This window comes from Eimeria acervulina, genomic scaffold (assembly GCF_000499425.1).
Source record: "Eimeria acervulina Houghton genomic scaffold, Eah_scaff935, whole genome shotgun sequence".
NCBI classification, from domain to species: Eukaryota; Apicomplexa; class Conoidasida; order Eucoccidiorida; family Eimeriidae; genus Eimeria; species Eimeria acervulina.
In genome coordinates, this window is record NW_013547067.1 from 1 (window position 1) to 13,271 (window position 13,271).

The 13,271-nt window shown below is 50.5% G+C and overlaps 2 protein-coding genes across 2 annotated transcripts; one reads left to right on the plus strand and one right to left on the minus strand.

Moving 5' to 3' along the window:
- Positions 1–886: 886 nt before the first annotated feature.
- EAH_00052430 (vacuolar ATP synthase subunit f, putative) lies at positions 887–2,433 on the minus strand (the record flags this gene model as incomplete). Its single annotated transcript, XM_013391151.1, has 4 exons — positions 887–969; positions 1,199–1,280; positions 1,518–1,886; positions 2,311–2,433. Coding segments are annotated over 4 exons (657 nt in total), but the record flags the coding sequence as incomplete, so codon positions are not given.
- Positions 2,434–2,939: 506 nt separating this feature from the next.
- Positions 2,940–11,240, plus strand: EAH_00052440 (hypothetical protein, conserved; the record flags this gene model as incomplete). The annotated part of the gene is made up of 7 exons (XM_013391152.1): positions 2,940–3,434; positions 3,734–3,946; positions 4,317–4,742; positions 4,904–5,101; positions 5,661–9,992; positions 10,887–11,144; positions 11,229–11,240. The coding sequence occupies 7 exons, from the start codon at positions 2,940–2,942 to the stop codon at positions 11,238–11,240; spliced, it is 5,934 nt and encodes a 1,977-aa protein (XP_013246606.1).
- Between the last annotated feature and the right edge of the window lie 2,031 nt (positions 11,241–13,271).

Sequence of the window (13,271 nt, forward strand, 5' to 3'; positions counted from 1 at the left end):
TAGAGGAGACAAATAGAGATAGGAGGAGACAAATAGAGATTAAAGGAGACAAATAGAGATAGGAGGAGACAAATAGAGATAGGAGGAGACAAATAGAGATTAAAGGAGACAAATAGAGATTAGAGGAGACAAATAGAGATAGGAGGAGACAAATAGAGATTAAAGGAGACAAATAGAGATTAGAGGAGACAAATAGAGATAGAAGGAGACAAATAGAGATAGGAGGAGACAAATAGAGATTAAAGGAGACACATAGAGAATAAAGGAGACACATAGAGAATAAACGATAATATATAGAGGTTAAAGGATAATATATAGAGGTAAAAGGAGACACATAGAGATTAAAGGAGACAAATAAGAGATTAAAGGAGACAAATAAGAGATTAAAGGAGACAGAGAAGGAGACAAGAGGAGACAAAGAAAGAGGTACAGAAGGAAATAGACAAAGGAGACAAACAAAGGAGACAAAAGGAGACAGAGAAGGAGACAAAAGGAGACAAAAGGAGACAAAGAGGAGGACAAAAGGAGACAAAAGATGAGACAAAAGGAGACAAAGAAAGAGATAAGGAGACACAACGAAATACGCGAAGACAAGAGGAGACACACATAGACAAAAGGAGACAAAAAGGGATAAAAGGAGATTAAAAAAGAAGAATAAGAAAAGATAAACAAAGATAAAAGGAGACACATTAATACAAAAGGAGACAGGAAACAAGAGTAAGAAGAGACAGGAGCACACAAAAGGAGACAAACAAAGGAGACAGACAAAGGAGACAGATAAAGGAGACATAAAAATAAAGGAGACAAACAAAGGAGACAAATAAAGAGACAAACAAAAGAGACAAACAAAGGAGACAAGAGAGACAGAAAGGAGACAGCTGCTTACATGCTGATTAATTAAAACAATTCCAACGTCGCTGCGATGCGTAAACTCATGAAAGGCCCTTTCTATGTCTTGCCGCTTCGTCTCTGTCAACACCCCAAACCCTAAACCCTAAACCCTAAACCCTAAACCCTAAACCCTAAAAACAACTCAGGGTCTGCGGCTGCCGCCGGAGTGGCGGGGTCTGTCCTCTAGGGCGTATCAAAGGGAATTAGGAATTAGGGTTTAGGGTTTAGGGTGTAGGGCTGTGATTGCAACCGCTCCAGGGTTTGGCTCGTAGGGGTTAACAATGAGGGTTTAGGGTTTAGGGTTTACTGCTGTCGACGACGAGGAAATTTGTACGGCCCATCCCATCCCTCATGCCGATCCCAGCCATCAAAAAACCCGCCACAGTGTCCTGAACTCACTCAAACCCTAAACCCTAAACCCTAAACCCTAAACCCTAAACCCTAAACCCTCAATGTGTCGGTGACACCCAGCAAAGCACAATCCGCACAAGCAAGCTCTCTCCTAGTTGTATGGCTAGAGAGTAAACCCTAAAACCCAAACCCTAAGCCCCAGACCCTAAACCCTAAACCCTAAACCCTAAACCCCCCAAGCCATAAACCCTAAACCCTAAACCCTAAACCCTCACTTCATCTCCGATGACACAAATTTTGAGTTCAGCAGCCCCGTGGGGCCGGATGCTGCCTCTATAGACGGCCATGGCGAGCTGCAGCACACAGACTGCTTTTACTGTTGCTGCTGCTGTTGCTGCTGCTGCTGCTGCTGTTGCTGCTGCTGCTGTCGTTGCTGCTGATCCGGCAGCAGAACCCCAGAAGCAACACCTGCTGCTGCGGTGTCTAAACTGCTGCTGCTGCTGCTTCTGTTTCTGGTGTGGATTAGTCTGTTGGTGTTGCTGCTGTTGTGTTAACTCTTGCTGCTGCCGCCGCTGCTGCTTGTGCTGCTGCTGCTGCTGTTGCTGCTGTTGCTGTTGCTGCCGCTGTGATGCGCTCAAGGCACCCTGAGGAAGTAGAAGACAGCAAATTTCTCCCCTTGGGTTTGCTGCTGCTGTTGCTGCTGCTGCTACTGCTGTTGCTGCAGTGTGCGCACGCGGGGGGCCCCCGAGGCGGCTGCCCGTACCCTTTAAGGGTTTAGGGTTTAGGGTTTAGGGTTTAGTGCTTAGGGTATATTGAATAAGGATAGAAATGCAAAGACTTTTGGTGGAGACCAAAGATGCAGCAACATCGCCAGTGAGGTATCTGCAGCAGAAATCTCGACCAGCAGCAGCAGCAGCAGCAGCAGCTGCAGCAGCAGCAGCAGCAGCAGCAGCAGCATGAGGCCCTCTCTGTTGTTGAAACGAGAGTAAGATTTTATTTGTATTTTTTGTTATTAAGTAATTTTTCTTCTTTATTTTTTCATTAGTGCTGAACAAAAGGTATAATTACTCTTTTTTCTCGCATCTTCTCCTGACTAGCGATCTTTGAGGTGCCTATACACCGCAGCTGCAGCACCGGATGCTGCTGCTCCTTCTGCTGCTGCTCCCTCTCCTGCTGTATCTTCCTTCGCATTTTCCCCCTCAACTTCACCACCCGCCTCATAGTAGCACTCTCTGAGGACACCGAACAAACCAGCAGCAGCAGCAGCAGCAGCAGCAGCAGCAGCAAGACCAGCTGCAGCAACAGCAGCAGCAACAAGCCGATCCCCCTGCAACAAGGTCGACCCGTTGCCTACGCATGAAGCAGCAACAGCAGCGGCTGCAGCAGCAACAGTCGCTGCAGCAGGAGGCATAACACAGGGCTTTAGTCTTTCCGCCAGCAGCGAGAACCGCAACAACTGCAGCAGCAGCAGCAACAGCAGCAGCAGAAGCAGCAGAAGCAGAAGCGGCAGCAGCACAGCAGTAGCAGCAGCAACAGAAGCAGCAGCAGCTACAACAACAGCAGCAGTCGCCCGGATGCTTACCTTGTATTTGTTCGGCAGCGCTCCTATCGTATGGCTTCTGTAGGCAGCAGCAGCTGCCTACAGCAGCAGCAGGCCGCTGCTGCTGCTCCTGCTGCTGCTGCAACATTAGGAGCAAATGCTGCAGCCTAAAGCACTTCTCAAGGGCTGGGGGCCCCCGGGGCCCCCTCCTCCCCCCGCGTCGATATCAGCCTTTAACTACCCCTCACAACAGCAGCAGCAGCAGCAGCTGCTGCAGCAGCAGCAGCAGCAGCAGCAATTGGCAGGGCAATATGTCCTGCAGCAGCAACCGTTGCAGCCGGAGCAGCAACTTCTGCTGCAGAAGACCATCCCAGGGCCTCCAGCTGCTGCTGCTGCGCCACAGCAGCTGCAACAGCAGCTGCTGCAGCAGCAGCAGGCGCCTCCTGTGGCGCTGCAGCATCTCCCGCAACAGCAGCAGCAGCAACAGCAGCAGCAGCAGCAGCTGCCTGTGCTGCGTCTACCTGAAAGCTGCCCCGAGTATGATCAGCTTGAGGTGTCTGTACACCCTATCAGTCTGCAAGCAGCGCGAGTTGAAGTGTGGGGTTCAAGAGACACTCCGTTCCCTGCACTGATGCTGTGGCTCTCTTACCAGGTAAACCCTAAACCCTAAACTCTAAACCCTAAACCCTAAACCCTAAACCCTAAACCCTAGGATCTAGGCTTTAGTTTGCTGTAGTTGTCGTCTTGGAGTTTCTCGTGCTGCAGCTGCTGCTGTTGTGCTGCTGTTGATAGAGGTGGTGCTGCTGCTTAGCTGCTGCTGGTTTTACCGTTCCTGCTGCTGCTGCTGTTCCTGCTGCTGCTTCCGCTCTTACTGCTGCACATGCTGCTGCTGCTGCTGCTGCTGCTGTGGGGTTTAGAGAAAGTATGTGTTTGTTTGGGGTGTATGTACAGCCCTACGATCCTCCCAGCAGCGGGAGGCTTTATACAGTGAACATACCGCAGCAGCTGCTGCAGACGCGAAGAAGTCAGCTGCTGCTCGGTGCTGCTCTCTCTGCTGCTGCTGTCTCTCCGCAATTTGCTGCTGAGGGGCACCTCATAGTGCGGCTGCCTACAGACGGAGATGAAACAAACACAAAAACATTTATTCTAGAAAGAAAAGGACCTGTAGGCTCACGTGCTGCTGCTGCTGCTGCTGCTGCTGCTGCTGTTGCCGCACATGCTGCTGCTGCTGCTGCTGCACATGCTGCTGCTGCTGCAGATGCTGCTGCTGCTGCAGATGCTGCTGCTGCTGCAGATGCTGCTGCTGCTGCAGATGCTGCTGCAGATGGCGTCCTTGCACATTGTGCTGCTGGTGCAGATGGTGCTGCTGCTACGCATGCTGCTGCTGCTGCTGCTGATATTGTTGCAAGTGCTGCTGCTGCTTTGTTTTGGTTTGCTTTCGCTGCTTTTTCAGCTGATGCTGCTGCTGTTGCTGCTGCAGATGCTGTTTTTTTATTGCTGCTGCTACTGTCTCTTCTTGTTATGTCTGCTTCAGGCTGGAGCTCTCCTTGCGCCTGCTGCTGCATGCACAGCCCCTGCAGCAGCAGCAGCAATATCTCCAGCAGGAGCAGCAGCAAGTTTCTGCTCACCGGTGGCTCCGTCAACAGCTGCAGGAGCAGCAGCAGGAGCAGCAGCAGCAGTACGAGAGCAGCAAGTAGCAGCAGCATGCTTCCGCTCTCTATATCAGAGACAAACAGGCTGTCTTGCGCAGTATATACACGACATTGCTTCTCTATCATCTCAATTAGGAGCAGCAAGCAGCAGCAATAGAAATGCCTCCTTCGGTGTCTCTTCTTTTAAAAGAGACAGCAGCAGTGCAGCAGACCCCAGCATACACTCCACATGCGACCCTGCTGCTGCTGCCGCTGCTGCTGCAGCGGCAGCAGCAGCAGCAACAGCAGATACTTTTGCTGCTCTCCCGGTAAGGCAACCGTTAAGGGCGCCCTTGCAGCAGCAGCAGCAGCAACAGCAGCACCAGCAGCAGCAGCAGCTGCAGCAGCTGCAGCTGCAGCCACTTTTAGGAACCTGTCAGCCGCATTTGCTTCGGTTTGTGCATGCGCCTTGTTGTGTGTTTTGCTGCAGTATGTGCAGCGGCAGCAACTGCTGCTGCAGCAACAGCAGCAGCAGAATTTGAGTAATCGCTTGCTGGGGCTTGAAGCAGCAGTGCAGCGGCTGCTGAACCGCGAGATAAGCCGCTCGTCTGCTGCAACAACTGCAGCAAACTGTCTCCAAACTGCAGCAGATAACAGAGACAGTGGAGACAGCAGAAGGTCAAATGCTGTGAGGCTGCTGCGCAACCTTTCCCTCTCGCGCCTGTCTCCTGCTGTCTCCTGCTGTGTCCTGCTGTCTCCTCTTGTCTGCTGCTGTCTTTGTCTGTCTGCTGCTGTCTCTGTCTGTCTGCTGCTGTCTCTGTCTGTCTGCTGCTGTCTCTTCTGCTGCTGTCTCCTCTTCGTTGCTTCTTTCTCCCTCTGTCTCCTTTTGTCGTTTGCTGTCTCTGTCTTTCTCCGGCTGTCTCCTGCTGCTGCTGCTGTCTCCTGCTTTGCTGCTGCTGCTACTTTCTCCTCCTTTGCTCGTGCTGCTGCTGCTGCTGCTTCTGGTTCGTTCGCTGCTGCTGTGTCTCTTATCTTTGTTTGTAAAGCCCTCTTCAATCTGTCTCCTTGTTGCTTGCTGCCTCTGTCTCTGCTGTCTCTGGAGTCTCTCAGCATTTGCAGCTGTCTCTTTCTGTCTTTTTTACTGTCTCTGTTTGTATCTTCTTTTTTTTGCGGTGTCTGCGTTATCGGTCTGTCTCTTCGCGCTGCCTCCGCTGTCTGTCTCCTTTGCTGTCTCCTTCTGTCTCTAGTTCGTTTTCTGTCTCTTTGCTGCTGTCTCTTTGCTGCAGCAGCAGCAGGCAAGACTGAAGGGCACCCTGAAGCGAGCACCAGCAGCAAAAGCAGGTGCATCTGCAGCAGCTGTTGGTAGGCAGTCAGCAGCATCAGCATTTCTGTCGGCAGCAGCAGAAGCAGCAGATGATGCAGCAGCGGATGATATAAACAATCTACCTGCTGAAGGGAAGGAGAAGCTCAGGTTGCTGCAGGACCAGCAGCAGCAGCAGCAGCAGCAGCAGCAGCAAGTGGAGGAGACAGTCCCCTTTTCTGCGCGTCTCCGTTCAGGCAGCGGTGTTTTAGGGTTAAGAGACACGGATGGGTTCAGCAGCTGCTACAGCAGCAGCAGCAGCAGCACACAACCACCCAACAACCAAGCAGCAAAAGCTGCAGCGGCAGCAGCAGCAGCAGCAGCAGCAGCAAAGTCGCGGCGCAGAGATCGCCGCATACATTCTATGAAGACAAGAGACTCTGTCTCTAGTGTCTCTTCTTCTTCTTCTCGTTCGTCTGTCTCTGCCTTTGAGGCAGCAAGACGGCGGTGGAGAGAAAGGAGACAGAGACAGCAGCAGCAGCAGCAGGAGGAAGAAGAAGAAGAAGAGGGTAGACACAGAGATGTATCTCTTGCTAATCCCTCTCCTGCTTTAAAAGAGCATGTACAAAGGATGATGCTGCGTGCAGAACGTGCAGCAGCAGCAGCAGCTGCTGCTGCTGCAGCAAAAAACAAGAGAAAGAGCGAGGCTGGAGCAGCAAACGACAGCAGCAGCAACGCTGAAGCAGATGCAACCCCAGCTGAGTTTGAGCTGCTGTTTAACCACTGGTCTCTTTCTGCTGCAGCACTTCAGGAAGCAGAAATTACTAGTCTTGTAAAGGAATTAGCAGAGCTGCTGCCGCTGCGGCGCAGCCGCAGCAGCGCAGCAGCAGCAGCAGCAGCAACAGCAACACCAGCAGCAAAGCGGGAGGGAAGAAAAATTGGTGCTGCTCGTGAAAGCAGCACCGATGAAGAGCGAAGAGGAGATAGAGACACAACAGCAGCCAGGCTTAGAATGATAAAGGAGACAGCAACAGATGACAGCAGGCTTAGCAGCACGCACTGCAGCAACATCAGCAGCAGCAGCAGCAGCAGCAGCAAAAAGGTTTCTTTCCCATCAGAGTGTGTTGAAACTACAAGCCAGGAGTCAGCTGCTAGGGTTGTTGACGCAGCAGCAGCAGAAGCATCAACAGCAGCAGCAACAGCCGCAGCAGCAGCAGCAGCAGCAGCAGCAGCAGAAAGTGCTGCCCGTGCTGCAACAGCAAAAGCAGCAGCAGCAGCAGCAAGAACCCAAGGCATTAATCTGTCTCCTCTTGATGAAGAGACAAATGTCCCTAACGGTATTCTTCTTCCTTCACAAAGAAGAATTGTTAATCAGGAAGTGCCCCCTGTTGGTGTTGCTTCAAAAGAAGCAGCAGCAGCAGCAGCAGCAGCAGCAGCAGCAGCAGCAGCAACAGCAGCAGCAGCAGCAGCAGCACCAGCAGCACCAGCAGCGGCTGGGCCCTCACGAAAAGCACCAGCAGCTGTTCCTGCTGCAGCCGCCTCCAGTGCAACGCCAGCAGGAACAGCAGCAGCAACAACAACAAAAGCAGCTGCAGCAACCACAGCAGCAGAAGCAGCAGAAGCAGCAAAGTCAGTTTCAGATCGGCTGCGCGAGTTAAGAAACTGCGGGGAGGTAGTAGTACCTAGCAGTAGCAGTAGCAGCAGCAGCAGCAGCAGCAGCAGCAGGGGCCCCCCACCCTCTTCAGGGGCTTTGCTAAAGGGAGTGGTGTCTCCTCGGCTGTCTCCTCAGCTGTCTTCTTTGCTGTCTCCGCGTGCTGCTAGATCTGCACAGAGCAGCGCGTTTCTGTCTCCTCCTGCTGCAGCTGGGAAGGGCAACAGCAACAGCAGCAGCAGCCGCAGCAGCAGCAGCAGCAGCAGAAGGTGCGCAACTCCTCTCCACGGCAATGAAGTAGAAGCAGAATTAGATTTAGGAGAAGACGCAGCAATGCATATGGGCTCTAAGGTCTTCATTAAAACAGAAGAAGAGTATGCAGCATGCCCCGGCAGCAGCTGCTGCAGCAGGAGCAGCAGCAGGAGCAGCAGCAGGGGCAGCAGCTGCTCCTGCGAGAACAGCAACATCAGAAGGAGCAGCACCAGCAGCAGCAGCAGCAGCAGCTATTATAGCGAGCTGTTCCTGTTTGTAGAGCAGCAGCAGCAGCAAGACGACGAAGAGGAGACAAACCCAAGAGCAAATTTATTATTTGAGGCCGCAGCAGTGCATGCAGCTTCTCCTAGAAAGCCCCCAGAAGCAACAGCAGCAGCACCAGCAGCAGCACCAGCACCAGCAGCACCAGCAGCAGCAGCAGCAAAAAAGAAGCCCCCTGTACCTCCTCTAAGAAGCAAAAGCGAACGGGGACAGAAGCTGAGTGGAAATGTGCATGCAAATGCTTTAACTCCGGTGTCTCCGCGAAGGGCAAGAGACTCCCCCTCAGCAGCAGCAGCAGCAGCAGCAGCACCACCACCAGCAGCATCAGCACCAGCAGCAGCAGCAGCAGCACCAGCAGCAGCAACAGGGGGCTCCAGGGGAGGAGGGACTCTGACGCCTCGGGGTTTGAAGTCATCTCCAAGAGACAAAAAGGAGACAAACCGCAAACCAGCAGCAGCAGCAGCAACAGCAGCAGCAGCAGCAGGAGACAAAGTTCTTTCTCCTCGATCACCAACTACAAGCAGAGCAGGCACCCCTCGCAAACAGCAGCAGCAGCAACAGCTGCAGCAGCAGCAGAGGCTTCAGGAAGGGCCTGCTGCATCTCTTGCTGGAAGCGCTGGGTCTCCGCTTTCAACGGGGAGACAGTCGCGCCCCCCGCCGCAGCAACAGCAGCAGCAGCAGCAGCAGCAGCAACAGCAGCAGCAGCAGCAGCGGGGTGCTGCAAGCAAGGAGACACCTAAGCATCGGGGGCCCCGCGCGCAGCAGGTTGCGGTCAGCGGGAGAGCGAAGGAGACTACTGGGGATCGTCTTAAGCTCGATCCCAAGGTAATGAAAGTATTTAGAGAGAAGCAGCAGCAGCAGCAGCGAGCTATGCAAGATCTAGAGAAGCTGTGCGACTTATTAAAGAGACAGAATTCGCAGGAAAAAGAAACAGAAGCAGCAACACCATCAGCAGCAACAGCATCACCAACAGCAGCAGCATCACCAGCAGCTGCAGCAGCAGCAGCGAGAAATAAGCCAGGCAACGATAAACACCAGCAGCAACAGCAGAAGCAAAAGCAGAAGCATCACGGGCAGCATGAGCAGCAGCAGGAACAGCAAGAGCAGCAGCATCCGCCTCAACAACAGCAGCAACAGCAGCAGCAGCAGCAACAACAGCAGCAACAGCAGCAACAGCAGCAGCAACAGCAGGAGCAGCAGACGGGAGGAGTGCTAGAAGACATAATAAAGAACAGCAACCTCGCAGCAAATCTGAGGAAACTAGAGGTAGAGCATCTGCAGCCGCAGCAGCAGCAGCAGCAAAGTTTAGCTTTAGCTATATCTGAGAGTCTTGCTGCACTTAAGACATCTATACATATGCTGGAAGCAGCAGAGAGAGACAGGAGAGAGGAGAAGGAAGCAATTAAAGATGTGCTGCTGCAAGCAGAGAGGGACAGACAAGAAGCGTTCAATGAAGCTTTAGAACGCGCGCAGCAGATGTCTGAGGAGGCACAGAAGAGACAACAAGAAGAAGAGAGAAAGAGACAGCAGCAGATTGATATGCTCCAGAAGCTACTCAAAGAAAAACAGCAGCAGCAAGATAACCTACAAAAACAAATACAAACTCTACAGAACTTTCAAGCTAGCTCTGCATGCATACTGCTAAGCCCACCGCCTGAAGTAACAGCAGCAGCAGCAGCAGCAGCAACAGCAGCAGCAGCAGCACAAGGAGCAGCAGCAGCAGGAACGGAAGAAGCAGCAACAGGTGAAGGAGCAGCAGCAGCAACAACAACAGCAACAGCAGCAGCAGCAGCAGCAGCAGCAGGAAGGCCCCAGGGGGCCCCTGGGGGCCCCGGAAGCCTCTCTGAATTATTAAAGATAACGGGGTGTCTAGGGAGACTAAGTGCAGCAGAAAGAGACAGTTTTTTAATTGCTGCGAAAGCAGCAATAAAAGCAAAAGATAAAGAAGAGATAGAAAAAGAAGAAAGAGATAAAACTCTTAAACATATACTCAATGCAGCTACACAAGCCTGGAGGGATATAAAAGAAAAAGAAAGAGACACTGAAGAAGGAGACACCGCAGCAGACAAACAACAAGCCTACAGACTCCAACAAGTGAGACAAAAAGGAGACAGACAAAAATATACAAAAATAAAAAGAGACAGACAGAGAAATACAAACAACAAATATATATATATATATATAGAGAGAGAGAGAGAGAGAGACAGACAGACAGAGAGAGACAGAGAGAGAGAGACAGACAGACAGACAGAGACAAGGAGAGACAGACAGAAATAAAGAAGGAGACAGAACGAGAAATAAGCAGGGGCAAAGAAATAAATGGAGACAGAGATAGACAGAGACAGGGAGACAGATAGAGAGACAGATAAAGCCAAAGAAAGAGACAGACAGAGACAGAGACAGACAGAGACAGAAAGATAAAGGGAGACAAAAAGAAATAGAGAGATATATTAACGGGGACGGAGACAGACACATGTACAGATAGAGACAGAAAGAGAGACAGAGAGACAATAGGAGGCAAATAAACAAGTAGAGACAAAAATAAAACCTGTGTGGGTCTAGGGTTTAGGGTTTAGAGGCTAGGGTTTAGGGTTTTGGGGTTTCGAGACTAGGGTTTAGGGTTTACAGCCTAGGCTTAAGTGTTGAGGGGTTTAGGGTTTAGGGTTTAGGGTTTAGGGTTTAGGGTTTAAGGCATTTTGCTCATGTAGCAGCTGTTGTATTGGTTTGTCTTTGCGTCTCTGTCTGTCTCTGTCTGTCTCTGTCTGTCTCTGCCTGTCTCTGTCGGTCTCTGTCTGTCTCTGTCTGTCTCCTTTTCTCTCTGTCTGTCTCCGTTTGTCTCTCTCAGTTTTTCTTGTGCTTCATAGTGTTAGCTCCTGTCTCCTTTTATCTCCTCCTGTCTCCTCCTGATCTCCTTTTGTCTCCTTTTGTCTCCTTTTATCTCCTTTTTATCTCCGTCTGTCTCCTTTTGTCTCCTTTTGTCTTTTTTAGGCTGCAGAGACACTGGAGAGTTCGACAGAGGCAATTCTTCGCTGTTCTTTTTGTGCTGTAACGGAGGCTTTAAAGACATTCTCGGACTCCAAGGAGACTGCTGCTGCTGCTGCTCAGTTGCAGCAGCAGCTGCAGCAGCTGCAGCAACAGCAGCAGCAACAGCAGCAGCAACAAATGTTCGCCGCTAAAAACCCCAAAGAAAAACAAAAGGCTTTAGAGGAAGCAGCACTAGAGAAGCTCAACGAAGCAAAGAAAGCAGTGAGACTCTGCGAAAAAATAAAATTTAGGGTTTAGGGTTTAGGGTTTAGGGTTTAGGGTTTGCATTTAGGGTTTAGTGCTCAGGCTCGTGTGTAAGTAAGGTGAAGGTGTCTCCTTTTGTCTTCCTTTTGTCTCCTCCCCGTTGAGGTGTCTCCTTTTGTCTGTCTCCTTATTTTCTGGTGTATGTCTCTGTGCATATCCAGCGCTCAACTCTCACTCCTGTTGCTTTTCCTGTCCCTGCTGCTGTTGCTGCTGCTGCTGTTGCTGCTGCTGCTGTTGCTGTTGGTTTTGTTGCTGCTGCTGTTGCTGCTGCAGTACCTGGAGGCTGCAGCAATATTAGAGGAGGAGACAGGAGAGCTGGAGACACTAAGCCACCGGTCTACAGCCCCAAGTACTCTAAGAGCGTCTCCTTCTTCTGCTTTGTTGCCGTCCTTAAGAAACTCATCATATTATAACTCTAAACCTTCTCTTGCTGATATACGCGAGTGTCTCCTGTCTCCTTTAGCAGCAAGAAGAGAGACAGGTCTCTTACTCTTGAAGAAATGCCTTGCACAGTTCCTCGCTGATCCCCATAACAGCTGCAGCAGCAGCAGCAGCAGCAGCAGAAGCAGCAGCAAGAGCAGGAGGGAAGCAGCAGAGAGGAGGGCAAAGGCGAAGATTCTTTTTAAGAGGTTAGAGTTGCTGTGTAGGCCTCCAACTCCTCCAGAAGAAGAAGCGTCTCCTCAGCATACACCTGAAGATATAAACTGTCTCCTTTCTGATAATCTAAAAGGAGACAGTTTGTTTGTCACAACACAGGGAATGCAACCCAGAATCGTTGCTGTAGGAAAGACACCGCAAAGAGACAAACTACCTGACACGCAGGTAAACCATTATAACCCATTCTAGGGTTTAGGGTTTAGGGTTTAGGGTTTAGGGGATAGGGTTTAGGGTTTAGGGTTTAGGGGATAGGGTTTAGGGGATAGGGGTTAGGGTTTAGGGGTTAGGGATTAGAGTTAGATGAGCTCCTCGTGCGTACGATCTAGGGGGCAGGGTTTAGGGTTTAGGGTTTAGGGTTTAGGGTTTATGCATTTGGGTGGTGCGTATATTACATAATTCTGTTTCTCTCTCGGGTATATTCTTGCGGGGTTAAAAGCTCCTGCTTTATGTATATATATATTTATTTATTTATATATTTATTTATTTATATATTTATTTATTTATTTGTCTCTTTGTGTGCAGCAGAAGCACAAAGGAGACTTGGATTTAAAGATAACTGTCTCTGCTACAGGAGACCGCCAGGTGTCTGTACACCCCGGTGTCCCTCCTCCTATTTATCCTACGCCCTATGAAATTCGTCTCCTTGGTGAGGTGTATGGGGAGATAAAATAAAAGGAGACAGTTAAAACAAATAAACGATAAACAGAGACAGACAATAGGATGTGTTTATGTATTTATTTTATTATAATTATAATTATACTTATATTTATAAAACAATTATAAGTATATAAATACTTAAACACTTCTTCTTTTGGGGTGTATACAGTGAAGAGACAATTAAAACAAATAAACAACAAAGAGAGAGATAGAATAAAGAAAGAAAAACTTAATGTCTAATAAACTGGTAGCAGCAAATACCTTTAACCTGTTGAGATGCTGCAGCAAGAGGAGACAGAGAGGGAGACAGAAAGGGATATAGACAAGCAAATTGTCTGTCTCCTTTTATGTGTCTCTCTGTCTCCTTTTGTGTGTCTCTCTGTCTCCTTTTATGTGTCTCTTTCTTTATACAAACTATACTTCTCTCTCTTTTACTCTATACACCCCATTTTAATCTTCTGTCTCTTCTTGTCTCCTCTCTCTCTCTCTCTCTCTCTCTCTCTGTCTCCTGTCTCTCTCTGTCTCCTTTTGTCTTTGTCTTACTGTCTGTTTCTCTCCTGTTTGCCTCCTTTTCTTGCAGGCAGCAGCGTCGTAGCAGCTCAGGCCACTGCAGGGGCCCCCGGTGGCGGTGGGGGGCCCCCTCATGGAGGTGGGGGCCCCCACGGAGGGGGGGCCCCCCATGGAGGTGGGGGCCCCCATGGGGGTGGGTCCCCACACGGAGCGGGGGGCCCCCATGGTGGGGGGTCACCTCATGGAGGGGGGGCCCCCCAT